Source organism: Rutidosis leptorrhynchoides, chromosome 1 (assembly GCF_046630445.1).
Source record: "Rutidosis leptorrhynchoides isolate AG116_Rl617_1_P2 chromosome 1, CSIRO_AGI_Rlap_v1, whole genome shotgun sequence".
Taxonomy (NCBI): domain Eukaryota; kingdom Viridiplantae; phylum Streptophyta; class Magnoliopsida; order Asterales; family Asteraceae; genus Rutidosis; species Rutidosis leptorrhynchoides.
The window spans coordinates 189,298,902-189,322,631 of record NC_092333.1 but is presented as its reverse complement, the minus strand read 5'-3'; the positions used below and the strand labels follow the sequence as shown (position 1 = coordinate 189,322,631).

Genomic DNA, 23,730 nt, shown 5'->3' with positions numbered 1-23,730 from the left:
TTGTTTGGTTTATATGATGAATAAATCTGAAACATATATACCAGCTTGCAACATCATCTAAATCAAGCCCTGTAACATGAAACAAAAGTTCATAATGATCTCTACCTATCCTTTTCTAGCAACTACTAACATAAAACCTAGTACAATCCTTGCATTCATACCTCGTACTCGAATAACGAGGATCGATTATAATTTACAAAACGTGGTCCATTACTAACTTTAAATCATAACAAACATAAATAGTAGCTAGCAAATCATAAAGGGTCGTTGTTCATATATATGAACTTGATATAATCTTTAGCTAGAGAACATCTTAATTTATTTAATTAATTATTTAATCAAAAGCCATAACTTAATTCATTTTCTTGATGATCAATCTCAGAATTGGCAGTTTCATCTTCTTCTAACTCTAAGCAAGATTCATTATCATCAATCCCATAAGCTGCATGCCCATTTCCAAATGCTTTTATGTGATCTTTCAAAGACCTTTTGTGCTTAAAATCCGATCCGCAACTACAATACCAAAGTTTCCCACAATTTTTCTCGTGTGTTCGCCAATCTCCTCTTACCGCAAAGGCCTTACCACATTTTCTACACATGAATGGTTTGATGCCATGTTTTCTTTTGTAATGTGTTTGAAGTGTTCTGAAATCTTTGAGCGGTTTAGCCCTAGGGTGATCGATGTTGTTATGGCACCTTGGTGCACAGCAGTAGCATGGTAATCTTAACATCGCGGTTGGTTGTATTCCCCTTAGGGATTCGGGACCTCTTCTATATTGAGATCCATGGCCCCACATATGCATCTGTATATGTATACGTATATATTAGGACACTTATATGAGATTGATCAATTAGTATATATACAAACGTTAACCTTCTCCAATTATATTAGGCAAATTGTTAGTACTATTATTGTAATCATCTGAAAATGTTTATATATACCAATGGTAAAAAAAAAAAAAAAAAAAAAAAAAAAAAAAAAGATGTATAGGATATAAGAAGAGTGTGATACATGATGTCTGTGCATCAAGCAGGTTGCCTCGAATTTCAAGAATATAAATTTTGTTGTAAAACGCCCTAATTTTAAAGATCAAATATCTGTATTAGGCAAAGTATATTTAGTAACGTATCTATCATAGATTATGTAAATATAGGGAAAAGTTATAATTTAAACAGCATTTTGTACATACAAGAAGTGCAACATAATTTCCTACTTCAATTGCCTTTACGAAAGGACTACTCTGAACAACTTAATTAATATAACTGAAAGCTTAATTACAATCTAATTAAGAAAACTCAGTATATGACAACCTAATTTTTTTTTTTTTTTTTTTTTCAACTTCTCTACATATCTATATATCATATTTTTATTTTATACTGTATTATACAACACTTCTGTTTTATGGTTAGATCATAATTATATGTCATCAAAACTTAGTGCATGAAACCTCTCTATATGAAATTCAAAATGAGATGATATATATGATGTTTAAAATTGAAATTTTTATGATTAACATGAAAAATCTTCAGATATATATGAATTAAGCTTTTAAGTTTCTGGTAATACACCATCTTTTAAGTGGTAATTTATATATTTATTTATGGGTTCTGGACCCTCCTTTTCAAAAAGTTACAACTATTTTCAGAATTTAAACTTTGCAAAACTATATTGAAAAATGAACTACCATATTGTACATCCCTTTTGACATTTTATGTTTTCTGTACACACCCTTCTTGGATCTGTTAGCTTCTCCAAATTAAAAGGTCCTTAGATCATACAACAAGAAAAATCTCCCAACTATAGCTACTACTCAAATATTTCAAGCAAAACAAGACAAATTAAGATTTAAAAAAAAAAAAAAAGGATTAAAGACAATGCATAAGTAGTAAACAAAAACTCAATATTATATATTATATGTGGTGTTAGAAATTACACAAAAAAGATAAACCTGGTTCAGTGGTCAGATCTATACACATAGATGATTTTTTTTTCTTAATAATTACAGTGTTACTATTCTTGTTTGGATATGAAAATAATAAATGTGTGTGGGGTGGATCAGAGTTAATGAATAGAACAATAAAAAGGTTACAGTTTTGACACAATTGCCAATGTGTTTAAGAAACTTGAAAATAAAAGGAAACCAAACTTCAAGGAACAAAAAGCATAATACTTGTCTTGTTTAATCAGATCATAAAGTAGATTTCTTTTTTTTTTTTTTTTTTTTTTTTTAATTTGAGAACAGTGTACTTCTGACCAATCTTAGATCATGACAGATAGACCAAACACTGGCTAGATTTGAAAATATTAAAGTAAACTTAAGTTAATAGACAGGATTTGAAAGGTGAGGAATTAAATAAAACTAACCCTAGCCATACATACATAGCCCTAATAATATACACTGAAGCAAATTGGTAAGAATTGAAGTGAATAGTTCAGGAAAGAAAATATGTGCTTTTTTGTTGTTCCTTTTTCAAAGTAATCAAGATTTGAAAGGTCAATAAATAATTAAATAAATAAAACTGACCTAGCCCTAAGTGATGTAGATTGACTAGAAAATAATTAATTAAGTAGATAATTTAGGAAAGAAAAAATGGACTTTCTTGATTCTTTCTCTTTACTATTCTTTTTAATTTAGAAAATAATAATAATAATAATAATAATAATAATAATAATAATAATAATAATAATAATAATAATAATAATAATAATAATAATAAAAGATCTTTCTTGGTAACTAAATAATAATACCTGCATGTTATTGTATCTGTTGAAGGTTTTGAAGCAAAGTGGACAAGAGAACTGAGTTGGGCCAATCAGAATTTGAGTTGGAGTTGGGATCCAATATTGACCCTTGTTTAGTGTGCTTGTAAGATATCCATTACTATTTGTACCACCATCTTCCATCATCTCTAATTCTTCCACCACTTCATTAATATTATTATCATTATCATTATTGTTTTGTGTATTATTTGAGAGTTTAGAAATTAAATCAGCTTCAGAATAAGTGTTGCTTGAAAGCCCAAGATGTAAGGCTACAGTAACAGTTTCATGGTCATTAGAAGTAATCTTGTTTTTTGGATCAATATCCATAGAGTGATCAACACATGCATCATTAGTAGGGTTTGGTTGACCATGGTTGACTTTTCTGGTTGGGCTTAAACTTAAAAGAGGAAGAGCTTCTCTAAGTGGAGGTGAAGGAGGTGAAGACTGATGATGATCATGATAACCGTAGTGAGAAAGAGATGATCTTGATGATGATGATGATGATGATGATGATGAAAATAGGAAGTTGTTTTTATTCATATTGAACCATGATCCATTGTAGTAGTATGTGGAATAAGGATCATTACTCATGATTCTGAAAAGATAAGAACAAATATATGAACTGAATAGTTTGATAGGTTAATTATAGAGAGAAGATGGACCAAAAAGGTGAAAAGGTAAAAAGACCGAACAAAAACACCAATGGAGCTTTGTTCTTTAAGGTCCCAACATTTCTCTCTACTTGATTGCTCCGTATAATACTGTGTCCTCAATATTAATAATAAATACAATTTCACACAAGAAGTTAATCTTTTTTCACTTCAACTCTTTTTTATTGGCTAAACTATAAAGATGATACTTATAAGGTGCCTCCTAACAATGACGAAAAACACACGCCAAAGCGTCCCCATTGGCTTGTGTCGATGCCAGTGTTAAGCCAAAGGTTCGCAAACGATAAGCCGTTGTGCAATCCGTGAAGCCATAACACATTGTCACGGAGGTGTGTTGCTTCATTACTTGTACGTTAAGCTTTAATATATGTAAATTGCTTTATTTAATTAATTATAGTGAGTCAATGTGATGTTAAAGAAATATGTGATAGATGGTAGTGAAATCTGATAAATGACTGTTGGAAAGATAATGTTGACGTGACACTGATGTGACAGTCTCTGATTATGAAGAAGTGTGTTATGGTTGGAAGTGATATAATGATAGTATCTATGACAGTAAGCTAGACGTTATGAGTATATATTTACTCTCTCTCTCTCTCTCTCTCTCCCTCCCTCCCTCCTTGTCTCCATTTAATAGTACTTGTTTTCCCTTTTGAGATATCTCAAATAATTAATTCACTTCCATGGATAGATGAGAATACGACCACTCTTGACGGTTCCATCTATTACCCATCGTCTCGTCCGCAAAAAAATGCCTATGGTAGCAATCCGTCCATTGCTCGTCGTTTGATGCTCGTCCACCCTTTCATCATTAAATAACATTTTTGTTGGACAAGTTTAAATCAAAAAGATGATGTTGGGGAGCTTCTTTTGACCGTTGTAGTGTCAAACTAACAAAAAGTGGCGTTTAATCCATACTCTCCGCAAATATCGTTTAATCCAAGCAGTTATATCAAGAACCCATATCGACCTCCATTTCAACAAACTTATCGCACACCAATTCAAATACCAATTGACGAAATCAATGAAAACGAACCCCGAGAAGTCAACACCCAGGAAGAACCCGAGGCGTCCGAGCTGAAAGGCAAAAAAGTAAAAAGGGCTAGTGTTGCGTGGATCGACGACGAAATGTGTATCGTGAACTAATATTTTCCAAAGATTCTCAAGATATAGACCTCGGAACCGATCATTCAAATGACTTTTTTTGGTGAACCATCCGAAACAATACAATTAAGTGATCGAGCAACAATTACCGTGAAATGGTCAAAGTTTGCAAAACACGTGAAGATATTAATTGGATGTTACACCAAACTTTCTACTCATTGGAAAGTGGAGCTTGGAAACAGTCGTGTGCGCACGAAAAAACTTCAAGAAACAAATCGAGAGGGTATGATTGAAGAAGCATGGTACGCTTTGAAAGATTATCCGAAATTTTTGACTTTTGAATGAGTCGTGGGTTAAATTCAAAACGAAGACAACCCGAGTCAATCAATTTGGGGGATGACAATCTGAACCCAACGCTGAACTCGAATGAATTTGCGTCTCTATTCCGAGATGACCCAATTCGTCGTTCATCGGGTCGTACCAAGAGTAAAAGGAATTCTTCCTCTTCGGATGCGGCTTCTTGATATTCTTCGGAAGAATCCCAAACTTCAGTTGTCGATTCCACGCTTGCTACAAAACTTACTATGGAGGATGTAAGAAATGAAGCAAAGATGCGCATGATGTTTGAAGCTTTAAACTCCTCGCCCAACCGGTTTCTCAAGATATTCCTCGTAAATAATATGATTTGGTCATGAAATCTCGGAACAAGATTCACTAAGAGTATGCCAATGCGTTTGAATCCGACGATGAAGGTAATTTTATCTATTTTAATTTTTGTTATGTCTTCTTAATGTTTTTGGTGTTTAAGTTTATGTAATGTGTTTTTTATTAATGAAATATTTTATTTTAAATAGTTTTTAAGTTTTGTAGTTTTTAATTATTTTAAATATAAAAAATGTAAATAATTATAATATACGATTTTAATAATTAATAATAACAATAACAATAATAATAATAATAATAATAATAATAATAATAATAATAATAATAATAATAATAATAATAATAATAATAATAATAATAATAATAATAATAATAAAGTGTAATATTAAAAAAAGATGTGGGTTCAAAGTATGCTATGTTTGAGAGGGAAATTTTTTGAGTTAGTGATAAAAATGAAATATTAATGTGAAGTGTATTAGTTTTGACATGATGTCATGCTTACGAATGATCTAATAAAATAATGTTCTTTTATACTTAATTAATACATGTAAAACAAAAAAAATAAATAAAATGTATGAGGTAAAACTGGAAATAAAAAAAAAAAGCACAGAGTTAACCCTCATTGTGATATAAGGGGCAAATGGTGTACTTTTTGATGATGTGGCAATTTCATGATGTGAAGTTAAATAAAGGAAAGTGTCAAATTTGAAAGTTAAATTTGCGGGGAGTGATATGTTAAAATACTATTGGTAGTTGGTAATAAAATAAATTGATTAATAATAATATATAAAAAGTAGTGGTGAAATCTGATTGGTGAAAATTTATTAGATAGAAATTTTTTTTTCAATCATGACCATGACTAACACCTCATAAGCGTTTTGGGTGACGCCCGATTAAAGGCGTAAGGGGCGTCAGAGCCCTACCACCTTGAATGCCACCTCATCTGACCCAAAAATCTGACGCCCCCTGTAATGATGGTCTTAGTAAATTGGGATGGAGGTTGTATTATTATATTTATTTATTATTATTATTATATAATTATTATATACATATTAATTAATATAATAATATATGTTAGTAATATAATTGTTCTACTCTCTAGCTTTCATGTTTCTCTCATGTTTAATCACAGTAGAGCTCTCTAGCTATGATGTATCTCTCATGTTTAATCACAGCAGCAGAGAGTGAGCTACTCATATATTGTCTGTCTATTTTTCCTCTACTATAAATAAACAGTCCGGCCTTCTACCTTTATTAAACACTTCATTCACCTAATTTTATCAACCTCATTTTGCAATATTTTGTTGGTTGACGTATACGTCTTATACAAATATATTTAATTTAAAGTTAATTTGAATTTTATTTTCACTATGAAACCCAAATCCAACAGATCAATTTCTATATCATGAACGCTAAAATTAATTATATGGGTGTTAAACATCTTAATATAGTCAGCGATTTAACTTGCACTTTGTAATGAATTAGAAGATAAGTCGATCCACACCATAAATATAACTTATCATAACTTTACTATAAAATATAACAGGAGTCCTTGATTATTTGGATGTTCTGTATGTGAAACTTGAAACACGAATCAAGACTCTGAACATTATCATACAACGGTTTCGAATTCACAAAAGTATATGGATTGTAAAGTTTGAAGTTACACTATTTATAAAAAAACCTGATGAAGAACATGAGCTATATAACAATTAGTGGCTACCTAGCTAGCTAGTAGCATGAGAATTGATCAAGTAGTATAGTATAGGACCAAAAAGACAAGTTCATGAAATTAGGGTTGATAAATAGTTGTCTCCCATTATTATTTATTATTTGTGAAAAATAAAATAAAATGCTACAGTATCTTGCAAAATACACCAAATGAGAGACAGTGTGCGCGTGTATCCTTGTGTTTTTACTGTTTCTCGGGAAACAAATTATTTCAATGTACTTTAAACCCCGGCAGTGGGCTTTGAAGAGAGAGCTATGGTCTCCTTAACTCTTCATCTAATTACCAAAGACTGATCGACTTAGCACTTACCCTATAACAATGAAGTTGTGTACCACTTCAAAAATTTGTGATATGTTTCTATATAACTTTTAATTCGAAAATTTAAATTGTTATTATTTATCACTTAATCGGTTATTGAAAAAAAAAAAATTCATTTATAGAAGACGTAGATGAGGAATGATCTTCCCATATAGATACAGGCTAGCATCCATACAAAATTAAAACTATCTCCGTCTCATTTTAATAGTCTAATATTCTTTTTTTGAATTGTTTTAAATTAATAGTCCAATTTCATAGATTGATAAGAATAATATGGTAGATTTTCTTTATGTACTTAAGCTTTGCATATAAGACAAAAAGATAGGTAAAACTGTAAGAGGTAAAACTGTAAATCAAAGAAAAAATACATGTGACCGTCACATTTTCTTAAATTATATGTTTTTTGTCTGTGAACTACCATTAATACAGAACGGAGGGTGTAAATATAAAATAAATGTAATAACAGTCCTTAAATCTAGAGGTAAATGGTATGTGTAAAAGTGTATGAGTTTGAATTTAAAAAGATGATTTTTTAATTTACTTGTTCAAATTTTCTATCATACCTCCATATATATGCACATCATAACTATTATTTCATTAGTTACAATCTCACAGTGAAAGTGTAAAAGAAGGCAGCTAGCTGCATGTGTGAATATATGTTGACTATAGATCTGTGTTTGTGAGTACTGTGAGTGTTAATTACAAAAGTACTGTGAGTCTGACCTTTGAATCCCAAATTTAATTTTGACCTGGGCTTTCTTTTCTACTTCATAGTTTTCAAATTGAATATATGGCCATATGGGGCACTGCAAACACTATTTTGTTTCAAAATATTAATACAATTAATTTAATTTAATTTATAGAAGTTTACAATAAATGTCGTTCAGAAAAATCCAAACTTTGTTACATGCGAGCTAGTGTTCAATCCGTAGCGATTAAAGATCAATACAAATTGAGCCAAGAGACTTAACTACATATATACGTGTTAGATTCATTTATTGGCTATTTATAGTTTTCCTTGGTGAATAGTGTTTGTAACAAGTAGAAAAATCAAATTTATGGATATGGATATATACTTTGCTTTAAGCTAGTGAAATATATACGGAGTAGGAAAATACTTTGAATGATTTCATTTTCAGCTACATAAAACAACACTGAAGAGAGAACTTGCTGGGATATATCGGTGCAAAGGATTGTCTAATATACGAGTATATTACTCCATAATATTTAATATAATATACTCGGTAAGAATAAATAAGTAGCCTATAACTCTCGTTTTTGTGGGACTTAAATAAGAGTTTATGTTCTAAGACTCTTGAAGTGATTTTTGTAGCGTTTTTAATAATCGTGATTTATATTAAGTGTGTACACCGCTGGCGTAAATGGATCTTAGCTTGCCTATCCTCGGCTACTGTCTCTGTTCTAGTGAACGGCTCCCCCACAAAAGAATTCCATCTCCAAAGGAGCGTTCGACAAGGGGATCCTCTATCCCCGTACCTCTTCATTATGGCGGCCGAGGGTCTTAATCACCTTACAAAATCCGCTGTTGAGCATAATCGTTTTTTCTGGTATCTGCTTGACACATCTACAATATGCGGACGATACCTTGTTTTTTGCTGAATGGAATCGACGTAATGCGAGAAACTTATTGAAAATATTAAAATGTTTTGAAGCCACTTCGGGTTTAAAGATTAACTTTCACAAAAGCTGTGTATATGGGTTAGGTGTTTCGAAAGTTGAGACATATGAGATGGCTTCATGGCTCGGTTGCATCGCGGGTTCATTATCTATCACATACCTGGGGCTCCACATCGGTTCCACTATGAAAAAATCAAAAGATTGGGAGCAGGTGTTCTAGAAATTTGGGAAAAGACTCGCGGATTGGAAGGCTAGATCACTCTCGTATGGAGGAAGGCTCACTCTCGTCAAAGCTGTATTATCTAGTCTACCTCTTAATTTTTCTCTTTATATTCTGCCCCTACATGCGTAATAAATAAACTTGAGGGTTTGAGACGTCGTTTCTTTTGCGGCGGGTCTGGCGACGTCTCGAAAATGGCATGGGTAAAGTGAAAACTTGCATCTTACTCCACGATCATCGTGGCCTTGATATTGGTTCATTGCGAACTAAAAACCAAGCGTTATTGTGTAAATGGTGGTGGAGATTCAAAAAAGAACAAAACTCACTTTGGGTCAACATTATTAAATGTATTTACGGTTCCGATGGTGGTCTTAATGAATCGTATAACATTCCTCCAAAATGTGTGTCTTCTACTTGGGCTTGTATTTTAAAGGTCGGAAAAAATTTAAATAATTCAGTACACCGTTTTCTAAATCATTTAAAAAAAGAGTCGTAAATAGCACACATACTCGGTTTTGGGATGAAACATGGCTCGGAGACTTTGTACTCAAAGACAAATTTACTAGGCTTTATAGACATGACTCAAACCAAAGCGCCAATGTTTTCGATCGGGTCCGATGGGAGAATAGCCAACCGCAAACCCATTGGTGTTGGTCCCGTAGTATCTCGGGGAGACTACTAGGGGACGTCACCAATCTCACTAATCTTTTGGATAGTTTTGTTCCTTGTAGCACCGGTACCGACGAGTGGATTTGGTCTCTCAGTTCCAATGGTGCTTTCTCGGTGATAACTCTTTCCCGCCTCATCACTTGCGCTGAAACTGTTAACGCATCTGCTACTACCCGAACCCTTCATAATCGTCATGTTCCTTTAAAGGTCGAGTTTATTTATATGGCGTGCAAGACACCTACGGCTTCCCACGAGGATTGAATTGGACAAAAGGGGGCTCGACTTGGGGACGGTTCACTGCCCTGTTTGTGATAATGGCCTTGAAACAGTTGTGCATTCTATCATTGAATGTAGCGCTGCCATCGATATTTGGTCTCGGGTCCATAATTGGTGGAATATCACCCTCCCCTCCCCCCCCCCAAACCGTCACATTGATGATTGTTTCATTGATAATGGACACTCGTTTTCTTCCATCGTGGGAAAACAACTTTGGCAAGCTACCGAATGGGTAACATGATATTTGATATGGAAGAATAGGAATGCCGCCATGTTCACCAAATCCAAATTATCCAATGCCATGTTGTTTAAAGAAATTCAACTAAAATGCTTCGAATGGATAACAAACCGTGGACTTAAAGTTAACATTGATTGGGATTTGTGGATCGCTAACCCAGGAGAGTATGATCTTATCGCTTTTCAAAGATCCGGAATCGGCTAAGAAGAATATTTGGACGAATTTTAATTTCGCTTCCTCTCATCATGATATGCCAAGCATGGGGCGAAATGAGCTTAAGTCGAGATACTTTATCGCTGAATTGCCAGCACTGTCCCTCAGCTTTGGCTCTGCTTGATTGCCAAGTCTGCTCCTCGCTTCTACTATTTTGTTGACGGTTTCAATATTGCCTCTCGCACACTCTCGGTTTTATATTTCTAGTCGGTTTCTTTCATTTGATGTATTATCGTTTATGTATCGTTTTCCAGGGAGCATGGCTCTGTTACTTGTAAATACTTCATACATCAATACATCAACAAAATCTTCCTGCTTTTAAAAAAAACACGTCCATCGTGAAATTTTTCTTATTTGTTATGGCCCGCGTACCCGTAAACGGGTTAAACTTTTTGGCCATGTACGTGACCTGCGAATACCCACGACTCGCGAACAACCATGAATGTTATAAATTTATACAGATAACTAATAAAAAAAGCTAACACAAAAAAACTAAGAAATATATACAAAAGGTTCAAAACTATTATAATGTGTAGTTAAATATAAGTATGTAGGTTAACGGGTAAACTCGCAAGTTGTTCAGCAGGCATGATATATCCTTAACCCGCTAACGACCCGTCAATAGGTCAAAAAAATAATTGAACCATACCCTCCCATTAATAAATATCTTGCTGTTACACAAAAGAAGTCAAGGAAACGTTATCAAAAAGCAAAAAATTCCAAGGACATGTTAGTGTTGCGTGACGAAGAAGTAGTGGGTACCTCAGAGTGTCCTCAAAAGGGTTTTTTTCCAAGTTTTGGAAGATGGGGGAGTGATCCCACCATGCTCGGCTACCCTTATTAGTGATAAATCGGCCAAAGTTTTAACCTATTCTTTTGTTTTGCGGAGTGAGAAAGGGGTAGACATTGATAAGGTTGATGGGATTACGTCGCGTCTGGATAAAAGAAATCGAAAAGGGGCCTCCAACAATGGTTAATTGGTTATATTGGTTTCTTTTTAGTCATTTGTTTTGTCTTGTTTGTAGATGTTTGTTGTTGGTTTTGATCTTGTTTGTAGATGTTTGTTCTTAGATTTTGGTATAGGTTTTATCGTTTAAGCTCAGGTCAAGTTAGCTAGCTTTGGTCAATTAGTTTCTAGTAGTTTGCTTCTATTGAGCCTTAATGATCACGTTTAACGTTTTGATTGTACTGGTTTCTTGGGTTACTTCATTTTTCTGATGAAGGCATCCTGTATTTTAACAGTAATCGTTATTTTAGCCAAAAAAAAAAAAAATCTTTTGTTACATAATCAATTACAATGTTTTATTATGTTTTATAAAATCAGTTTCAATTTCAAGATAACAAGTATCTAGCTTAAGGTTTTAGTACACAATATATATTTGTAAATATAGCTCTTAGGGCGATACTTAAGGTTTTAGTACACGATATATATTTTTATTTTGTTAATAACTCGTCAAATTAAAGGTGAAAATAGATCTTGCGTTCATGGCAATCCACCTGATCCGACTCATTTATAATGGATATGGATTGTCTAAATATTTCATGGATGATATATGAATGACAATTTATCATCCGTGGATATATTCATTACCACGAGAAATATATTTATTGTTAGGACCCAAGAACTCATGAATATGATGAAGGTGTTAACCATAGAAATATAGAAGGGGAAAGTCAATTGGTCAATATTGACTTCTACGGCTCTCTTGAATACATTGAACTGCATTGGCTATTACCCTAAAATAGGGGAGCCTTGGGATCCAATATATTGCCCTCATCTATATGATCCACTATACAAGGCTTGGCACATAATTGAATCATTATAAGGTTTCAACAATCTCCCTCATGAATTATGTACGACCGTTGATGAAGATCTTGAATCTTCAAATCTTGAATCAATGATGAGTTCGCATCTCTAACATTATCTCGGTCAATCATTACGCTTCAACCTCCCTCTAGATCCTTGAATTGTGTTGCTAACAATCTTCCTTCGACTTTGTTTGAGACTTGATCTACATCTTGATATCGTTGTTCTTTCATCGATCTTTAAGTATGCACAACGAAAAGAATACGGTAGAATTTGCTTGACTTCAGCTGAAGTGTCAAAACTCTAGAAGCTCACCCCTCAAAGTACATGGGCTCTACGTTGTATAAGGTAGCTCGGATGTTGACTCCTTTGGTAGTTCAAAAGGTAGCTCGGATGTTGACTCCTTTGGTAGTTCAAACGACTTGGATATTCCCTATATGATGTGGAATCTTCTTTGAGTCTCTAGCTCGACTTGAATCTTCTTTGAGTTCAAATGACTTGAAGTCATTGTGGAAGCATCACTCTCTTTGATTAGAAATATCAGACGTACTACTCATGAATGTCCTTCTTCAAAGCACACTCGTGGGCTTTAATCATGATATTAAAACTCTCACCTACTTGAACTATGCATGACCTCGAAATCCAACAATCGGTTCAAATCATAATGACACCCCGTCGGATTTAGGAATCTTGGCATTAACGTCTCGTGAAGTGGCTTCGTTAGCATTAACAAAATAACGATTCATACCCCAGTGAAGATGGTGTTTCACTTTCGTTGTCTTTCACTTCCCTTTCAATTTAGTAATAACTCGTACGAATGTGACGCCCCGTAAAAATTCAACGTGTACGGATCATCAACAACAGGATCTTTACATGGTTACCACACTATATGCTGTTTTAAAACAAGTTTTTGCATTCATGAAAAGGTAACATTTTTACCAACATCAAATGTTTTACAAAAGATGACGTCTTTACCAACGTCAAATGTTTTACAAAAGATGACGTCTTTATCAACGTCAAATGTTTTACAAAAGATGACGTCTTTACCAACGTCAAATGTTTTACAAGGATAATGTGTTCTTATGAATAGAAAGCATTAACATAAGTACGTGACACAAAGGTCACTACAAAACCATTGTTCAAATGAAACATAAGTTGTGAATGCAAAGTAAAAGTTCCATGATTGAGACATCTCTAAACAATGCAGCAGAAGTCTAACACATCGAGTCTGTAACAGCAAGTCTATAGCACCAAGACTAATACAGCGAGTCTAACAGCGGAAGCAACAATGTCTAAGCACCTGAGAAATACATGCTTTAAAATGTCAACACGAATGTTGGTTAGCTATAGTTTGATTGTAAACAATAATGTAAGGTAGACCACGAGATTTCGTATTCAAAACAGTTTCTAAAATCCATATGATAAAGTATATGCTTATCCGTGGGCACTCGGTAACTAACTTAACGTAAAAATAATATATCACCTCCTAAAAGTACACTTGGCGTGTGCATATGTTCTCAAAGTATTAATGAAATGTCCCGTTCTTATTGATTAAAAACGTTCCATATTAATTGATTTCGTTGCGAGGTTTTGACCTCTATATGAGACGTTTTTCAAAGACTGCATTCATTTTAAAACAAACCATAACCTTTATTTCATCAATAAAGGTTTAAAAAGCTTTACGTAGATTATCAAATAATGATAATCTAAAATATCCTGTTTACACACGATCATTACATAATGGTTTACAATACAAATATGTTACAACAAAATAAGTTTCTTGAATGCAGTTTTTACACAATATCATACAAGCATGGACTCCAAATCTCGTCCTTATTTAAGTATGCGACAGCGGAAGCTCTTAATAATCACCTGAGAATAAACATGCTTAAAACGTCAACAAAAATGTTGGTGAGTTATAGGTTTAACCTATATATATCAAATCATAATAATAGACCACAAGATTTCATATTTCAATACACATCCCATACATAGAGATAAAAATTATTCATATGGTGAACACCTGGTAACCGACATTAACAAGATGCATATATAAGAATATCCCCATCATTCCGGGACACCCTTCGGATATGATATAAATTTCGAAGTACTAAAGCATCCGGTACTTTGGATGGGGTTTGTTAGGCCCAATAGATCTATCTTTAGGATTCGCGTCAATTAGGGTGTCTGTTCCCTAATTCTAAGATTACCATACTTAATAAAAAGGGGCATAATCGATTTCGATAATTTAACCATAGAATGTAGTTTCACGTACTTGTGTCTATTTTGTAAATCATTTATAAAACCTGCATGTATTCTCATCCCAAAAATATTTGATTTTAAAAGTGGGACTATAACTCACTTTCACAAATTTTTACTTCGTCGGGAAGTAAGACTTGACCACTGGTTGATTCACGAACCTATAACAATATATACATATATATCAAAGTATGTTCAAAATATATTTACAACACTTTTAATATATTTTGATGTTTTAAGTTTATTAAGTCAGCTGTCCTCGTTAGTAACCTACAACTAGTTGTCCACAGTTAGATGTACAGAAATAAATCGATAAATATTATCTTGAATCAATCCACGACCCAGTGTATACGTATCTCAGTATTGATCACAACTCAAACTATATATATTTTGGAATCAACCTCAACCCTGTATAGCTAACTCCAACATTCACATATAAAGTGTTTATGGTTGTTCCGAAATATATATAGATGTGTCGACATGATAGGTTGAAACATTGTATACGTGTCTATGGTATCTCAAGATTACATAATATACAATACAAGTTGATTAAGTTATGGTTGGAATAGATTTGTTACCAATTTTCACGTAGCTAAAATGAGAAAAATTATCCAATCTTGTTTTACCCATAACTTCTTCATTTTAAATCCGTTTTGAGTGAATCAAATTGCTATGGTTTCATATTGAACTCTATTTTATGAATCTAAACAGAAAAAGTATAGGTTTATAGTCAGAAAAATAAGTTACAATTCGTTTTTGTAAAGGTAGTCATTTCAGTCGAAAGAACGACGTCTAGATTACCATTTTAGAAAACATACTTCCACTTTGAGTTTAACCATAATTTTTGGATATAGTTTCATGTTCATAATAAAAATCATTTTCTCAGAAAAACAACTTTTAAATCAAAGTTTATCATAGTTTTTAATTAACTAACCCAAAACAGCCCGCGGTGTTACTACGACGGCGTAAATCCGGTTTTACGGTGTTTTTCGTGTCTCCAGGTTTTAAATCATTAAGTTAGCATATCATATAGATATATAACATGTGTTTAGTTGATTTTAAAAGTCAAGTTAGAAGGATTAACTTTTGTTTGAGAACAAGTTTAGAATTAACTAAACTATGTTCTAGTGATTACAAGTTTAAACCTTCGAATAAGATACCTTTATATGTATGAATTGAATGATGTTATGAACATCATTACTACCTTAATTTCCTTGGATAAACCTACTGGAAAAGAGAAAAATGGATCTAGCTTCAACGGATCCTTGGATGGCTCGAAGTTCTTGAAGCAGAATCATGACACGAAAACAAGTTCAAGTAAGATCATCACTTGAAATAAGATTGTTATAGTTATAGAAATTGAACCAAAGTTTGAATATGATTATTACCTTGTATTAGAATGATAACCTACTGTAAGAAACAAAGATTTCTTGAGGTTGGATGATCACCTTACAAGATTGGAAGTGAGCTAGCAAACTTGAAAGTATTCTTGATTTTATGTAACTAGAACTTGTAGAATATATGAAGAACACTTAGAACTTGAAGATAGAACTTGAGAGAGATCAATTAGATGAAGAAAATTGAAGAATGAAAGTGTTTGTAGGTGTTTTTGTTCGTTGGTGTATGGATTAGATATAAAGGATATGTAATTTTGTTTTCATGTAAATAAGTCATGAATGATTACTCATATTTTTGTAATTTTATGAGATATTTCATGCTAGTTGCCAAATGATGGTTCCCACATGTGTTAGGTGACTCACATGGGCTGCTAAGAGCTGATAATTGGAGTGTATATACCAATAGTATATACATCTAAAAGCTGTGTATTGTACGAGTACGAATACGGGTGCATACGAGTAGAATTGTTGATGAAACTGAACGAGGATGTAATTGTAAGCATTTTTGTTAAGTAGAAGTATTTTGATAAGTGTCTTGAAGTCTTTCAAAAGTGTATGAATACATATTAAAACACTACATGTATATACATTTTAACTGAGTCGTTAAGTCATCGTTAGTCGTTACATGTAAATGTTGTTTTGAAACCTTTAGGTTAACGATCTTGTTAAATGTTGTTAACCCAATGTTTATAATATCAAAAGATATTTTAAATTATTATATTATCATGATATTATGATGTACGAATATCTCTTAATATGATATATATACATTAAATGTCGTTACAACGATAATCGTTACATATATGTCTCGTTTCAAAATCATTAAGTTAGTAGTCTTGTTTTTACATATGTAGTTCATTGTTAATATAATTAATGATATGTTTACTTATCATAATATCATGTTAACTATATATATAACCATATATATGTCATCATATAGTTTTTACAAGTTTTAACGTTCGTGAATCACCGGTCAACTTGGGTGGTCAATTGTCTATATGAAACATATTTCAATTAATCAAGTCTTAACAAGTTTGATTGCTTAACATGTTGGAAACATTTAATCATGTAAATATCAATCTCAATTAATATATATAAACATGGAAAAGTTCGGGTCACTACAATTAAACACCCGTTAAATGCTAGCGTGAGTAGCCCGAGTGGGGATGTCAAACCCTATGAATCCATATCTAAGATTCGCGTCTACCGGTTCATAAACCAATAGTTAAACGTTACCGAGCTAAGGGGAAATATTGTGCCGTTATATCACCCACACATATATAAAGTTTAAGTACTCGTGTCTAGTAAGTAAAACATAAAAAGTGCATGTATTCTCAGTCCCAAAAATAGTTAAAGTAAAAGGGGAGCTATAACTCACAGTGAATGTGCGGTAAAATCGATACTCAAATGTAAGCAAGTAGTAAGTCGGTCCAAACAAGTAAGTATGTCGATCCAAAAGGTCCTTAACCTAAGTCAATGGTTGCTAAGTCAGTAAATTGTCCCTAAAGGTTTAAAAGTAAATAAGTTAAGTCTTAAGTATCATCATCATCATCATCATTCGTAAAAGATAAAGTAAGTTTTCAGCAAGAATAGAGATTGAAACAAAAGGCTGACTTCGGATAGTTGCTACAACCTCTATACAAACTGAAAAGATGCGTGGTTAGTGGCCAAGGCTCCGTATGTGAGTCCTCTTACCGCTGCCAAATTTTCAGATCCTAACTCAATGTCGTTTGACCGTGGCGACGGTTCAAGCGCAAGTAGGTTAGAAATTTCAACACGTCGTTACAAAGGCGTAGTGATTTTTCGGAAGGCTATAAATCCGAAACAGTATATTGGATTTAGGCTAGTCTTAAACGGAAAGTCATCTAATCGAACCGAACTAACTAAAAATCAATTTTCCAGAAGCCCCAGGAGTCTGATCAGACCCTGAAAAACAGAAACAAGTGCTCCGGTGGGTTTCTTGGTGCTTGATTGCTTGATGCTTATCACGATTCTCATCCTTGATACGTATAAGCCTCAAGTGTACAACTCTTTAATGTTTTAGCATAATTATGACCAAGTTTTAACCATCAACACACAACTAAATGTAAAAACTAACTTTCTACAAGTTTTGAACATCAAGGTTGTCTCTTTATTGTATAAACACAATAAAGTTTCAACCTTTGTTCTTTTGACGCATCTTCATCATATGAGATGATGAAGACTTGATCTTTATCACCACAAAAATCATAAAAAGGTTCCAAGTAAGTGAGATCTATAATAATAACTTAGATCTCAAGTGTTAAGAAAACCTAAGCTAGAAAGCTTGGATCTTTACAAGATTAATGAGACCATAAGCTAGAAAGCTAAGATCTAGTAAAAGTAATGAGATCATAAACTAAAAAGCTTAGATCTTCAATAAAATAATAAAACCCTAAGCTAGAAAGCTTGGATCTTTAATGTTCTTGAAGATCCTTAAAGCAAAAAGCTAGATTTACAAGTTACATGAAGATCATAAACACAAATTTTGATCTTTTAACAAAATAAAGTGATCTTAAGCTTCGAAACTTAGATCCAACAAAGTAATGAAGATTCAAAGCTAAAATGCTTGAATCTTTCAAGTTCTTGAAGATTTCAAATCAAAGTTTGAATCTACAAGATGTAACAAGATCAAAAAGCTAAAAAGCTTGATCCTTTGATGATGACGATGTCGAAATTAAAGAAGAAAAAGAAGAAGAAATAAAATTCAAGAACTTACAATTTTGGTGTGAGAAAGACTAGATAGAAAATTAGAGAGCAAGTGTGTGTAAAATGAGAATGAGATCAAGTGTGAAGTGAAAGAATAAGTCTTGTATTTATAGTGGTGGAGGTGGTGCTTTGTGTCTCTAAAACCGTAGGCCAAGGGGGGACAATGGGGACAATTTTTTGCTTTTTGCATGGTGGTGGTCTAAAGGTGGTGCTTGTTGTTGGGATCCCATGCAACATGTGTGCTAATGGTTAACAAAAATGCTAGTATGTTGACTCATCTTAATGGGTTTTTATCCTACATCTTAATGGGTCATAAATCCATTTAAATTGGGCTAACTTAAGAGTCCAATAGCTAGAGTAGGGTGGGCCTAAGTCCATTAAGGTAAAAAGTCCATTAAGACTAACTAGTGTGCATTAGTAAAATACTAAGCGTAATTAAGCAAGCAATAAGCCAAGTAATTGTCATTAGAAAATAACAATTAATTTTACGAAGTCATAATATTCCAATTATGACAAAAGTTTAACGTGTACAAAGTACATAGCTCGTTTCAAACGACAAGTGACACTAACGGTCGTAAAAGCATTCGAGGATCAAGTTAAGTGATTACGCACTTAACAACACGTTGTAAGATATTAACGAAAGTGATTAGTCCTGAATAAAGATCCCAGAGCATAAACTAGCTCAGTATGCATATATACGCAGATTCGTGAAAGTATAGAGCACAAAAATATAAGTCGAAAAAGTCGGGTCGTTACGTTACCCACCTGTTAAAGAAAATTTCGTCCCGAAATTTTGAGGAGGGACTAACATCGGTACCGTAATTGAAGAAGAAGGAGCGTATCAAAGTTCTGAGAGACTCGTGGGCTAAAAAGTGAGCGATTTACCTTGAAAGGTACTTGGCGTATAAAAGTAAGAATAGGTATATGCCGTTAATTAAGTATCTTGACCTTAGAGATCAACAAATTGATTTCGTTTCTTGTTAACATGAGTATGTCATCTGAATATATATCCACAAAAGGAAAGATGATGTTTTTAGCCTTACATGAATCTTCAGTAAGCTGGATGAATGAAATGCATCATGAATGTTACCAAACTCATCTAAAACATTGAGCGCTCATGTCGCAATATAAAGCTGACCGATAGAATGGAAAACATGGTGATCACAACCATGCGATTTGATGTCTGGATAGTATTAGCCACGGATTTTACTAACCCCTTAATTTCAGAAGGGGACCATAGGCATAAAGAACCCGATATTTAAGAAACGTTTCATTTGAATAAAAGAATTGAAATTTTAGCTGAGAGTGACTAATCAAACTTACATGCAATGCAAGCCATTATTATTTATAGTGTCTTCAGGACGGTCTGAACCGACAATGAAAGATATCACCCAGTTTAACATACTGCAGGTGAACTTATTATGGGATGGAATGAAAGCACAGTTCCATAATGTAACTATATGCTTTCAGTTACATGCTAAAGTTAGGGTTAACATTGACTAGTACAACATATAGTTGCAACCAACGAAGGAAGAAATATATATAGAGTAACCACATCAGTGTTATCGATGTTTTAAGCAGTCCCTTCCAAGAGGATAACAAGATTCATAGATTTTTAAAGTAATTTACATTACATTTCCGAAAGAAAATCGCACGAGAGGTGTGATCTTTGAACGAGAGTGAACTCTTCGTACAACGAGCGAGTTGATCTGAATTTATCCTTATACTTAAGGGGATGCACGGATGAGAAGGTACGTGAATCCTTGGTTATTAAGAATGGTTTACTCCAAGTGAAAAGAATCTCAAAAATGATTTCTTGTACCTCAACATACTGATTTATCGGCCCTTGTTTTTGCTATGTCTAACCTTAAAAGGAATATTTTATGAGCGCAAAGACTTCCTAACAAATTTTATAAAATTGCCATCCAAAGTGGCTCAATAGTTTTTTTTTTAACAAAGATCTTAATGGTAAGCTTCATACCTAAACGGGGGACGAGAAGAAGTGTGATCCATACATAGTGTAGACTAATACGAAAACCTTTAATAAAATTAACTAAGGAAGTTTTGAAAAACCTTTAAACGTTTGATGTGACAACATAAACGGAACGAAGTTCTTAGTAAATTTAGAAGTATGTACAACGTGTACCATTTTCCACAAAACTATTTAACTTAAGTTAAACAACTCAATAAAGGAGCGAATTTTAAATAATTTGAAGGTATAACTTAGTAGGTACTAACCCAAAATAAGTAAGGGTAAATTTATTAACTTAATTATATACATACATATATGATTTTATAAATCGCATAAGTGATAGAAAACTTTTATTACTTTCATTTGTCCATAAATTTTGTGAGGACCGCACAATAAACGTGTAAAAATTTTGATAAACATAGTTTTTTATTTTATTTAAGGGGTTACGAGTTGAAAAAGATAGAGTGAAAAATCTTTGAATCATCGGGTGACATGTCACCAGGTAATGAAAACTAATGAATTAAATGTAGTTTTGATAATTATCAGGACATAAGTCTTTGGGCTAGAAATGTTCATGTGCGAAGCCGTTGCTAAAAAGTGAGGTATGAAGGATAGAGCACGAAGCTGAGAAGTTAATCGCTTCTTGACTTTGCAAAATGCCAAACAGATCATGACTAATATTAAAGTCGGAATACTGATGGTGTTAATATCACTAAATGAGAATCTCTTGGAATAAGTCAGGATTTAGAGTTATGTAAGAAAGAGCATCGTTCCAACAGGTGTGGCAAAAAGATCCCTGGGGTAACGCAATAATTTTGAATGGTTTAAGTTTTAGTGGATGCCCAAAGACTCTGCATGGCGTGGCAGTAAGTGCCTTTATCACACACACACACATGAATCTCTCGATTTCGACGGTTGTAAAGTCTTCATGATGACTTGGATACGAATAACACGAAAAATTTTATCTAACAAGCAACGAAAATTTTATAGAAATCGTTTAAGGTGACAATGTAAGAAAGGAAACGAAGTTCTTAGTAAACATGTATTATTCTAAGTAAAATATCTTTTGAATAAAAGAATTGATTTGTAAAAGTGAAAGTAAAATTTCACATGTACAAGTCAAAAATAAGTAATTATTTACTTTATTATATATAACATATACGATTTCTAAAATTTGTACGAATGGCAATGAAATAAATTTATTTTTATAAAACTTTGAGAGGATCGCACAGTAAAATAGTGTGTGTAAAATTTTGGCAAACAAAATTTTCATATATCGGAGGTTACAAGTTGGAAAAAGATTGATGAGGATCGAGTAAAAGATTTTTAAAAATTTCGGGTGATATTTGAGCAACAATGTCACGAGGTAATGAAAACTATTGAAATTAAATGTGGTTGATGACTATTAGTAGGGCATAAGTCCTTCGACCAAAAATGCTTAAGTGTGAAGCTGTTGCTTATAAGTGAGATACGAATGGGAGAGTATGAGGATGAGAATTAACCACCCATTGATTTTGGAAAATTTTGAACTGGTATGACTAATATCGAAGTAAGAAGGATGATGGTGTGATTATCATCAAATAAGAAATCTCTCGGAATAAGTTAGGATTTAGAGTCGTGTAAGAATGAGTATCAAATAAGATTCTTGTGTAGTCTCTAATATAGAATTTGATTTTCTGAAGTGACGGGATACAATTTCCTTTATGTATCGTTGTGCAAGTTTGTCCATTGTATCGGTTTCTTTCACGGCTAGAAAGTGAGCAGTTTTGGTGAGACGGTCAACAATAACCCAGATAGTGTCATAACTTCCTACCGTTTTCGGTAGCTTCGTGATGAAATCCATTGTTATTCCTTCCCATTTCCATTGTGAGATTTCGGGTTGTTGAAGTAACCCAGATGGCTTTTGGTGTTCGGATTTGACCTTGGAACAAGACAGACACTTCCCAACATAAGTAGCAATGTCCTTTTTAAGGTTCGGCCACCAATATTGTTCCTTGAGATCATGGTACATCTTACCAGCTCCGGGATGAATCGGATACCGTGACTTATGGGTCTCGTCTAGAATAAGGCCTCGTAAATCCTCACAACTAGTTACCCAAATTCTTCTGGTGAAATATCGGAGTCCGGTCTCTTTAACCTCAAATCGAGAGACGAGAATGTTCGAGCGTTCTTGAGCAATATTCTCCTGAGTCTCCAATTTCTTCACATGTGCCAAAATAGCAAAACACTCTTTTCTCATGACTTTTTGTGCCTTCATGCAACTAATAAGGTTCAGCTTCGGGCTACTTCTCTCCCCGTAAACTATTAATGGCTCACCATTCTCACGAGGTATACGAATAATCTTCTCACTATAAATAGCTTTCGCTTTCATCCTTGAAAGCCAGTCCATTCCAACTATTACATCAAAGCTTCCCAAATTGATGGGTGTTAGGTTCATCTTAAGGTTCATTCCAACCAAATCTTATTATACTACTGTGAAAAATTCTATCAATCTTCTCAAATAACATCTGCTTGTGCGTAGGTAACTAATCCTTCCCAACTACTACTTTAAAACTTCCAAGTTTTGTTGACATGAGATCATCTCCAAATGACCCACCTGTTAATTTTAAGGTACTACCTTAAATTATTCCTCTATCTCTGCCAGCTTACCATTAGCTTATCCTATAGAATACTTAACTCTCATGGTTGTTAATGACTTATTAGTCATAACACTAAGGTTCTTAGATATAAGGTTTCTATCGCTCTAGTATTAAACAACTTCGAGACAATAAAACGTTGTGATGAAATGTATCCTAACTAAAATCAGGATCCATGCGAGTCTCCATAGCTGAGATAACGATTGCTCTACCGCAAGTAAGTCCAAAGTTTTTACTATTTGAGAACTTTTTCCTTAAGTGTCCAGGGTGTCTATATCTATAACAAATTTTCGGGTTATCAATTCTGTAATTAAAGCCCTTCTTGTACAGTATCTGGGCTACGTGGTTATTCTTTCCCTACCTCTAACAAACCATAATGCATATACTCAAGTGGTTCCTACCAAAATTTTCTTTGAATCACTTCAT

At 33.4% G+C, this 23,730-nt stretch overlaps 1 protein-coding gene across 1 annotated transcript; it reads right to left on the bottom strand.

The window, feature by feature from the left end:
- Positions 1–338: 338 nt before the first annotated feature.
- Positions 339–3,355, bottom strand: LOC139893169 (zinc finger protein WIP2-like). The gene is made up of 2 exons (XM_071876323.1): positions 2,750–3,355; positions 339–803 (listed from the first exon to the last, which is right to left on the bottom strand). Exons 1-2 carry the CDS (start codon positions 3,353–3,355, stop codon positions 339–341), a joined length of 1,071 nt encoding a protein of 356 aa, XP_071732424.1.
- Between the last annotated feature and the right edge of the window lie 20,375 nt (positions 3,356–23,730).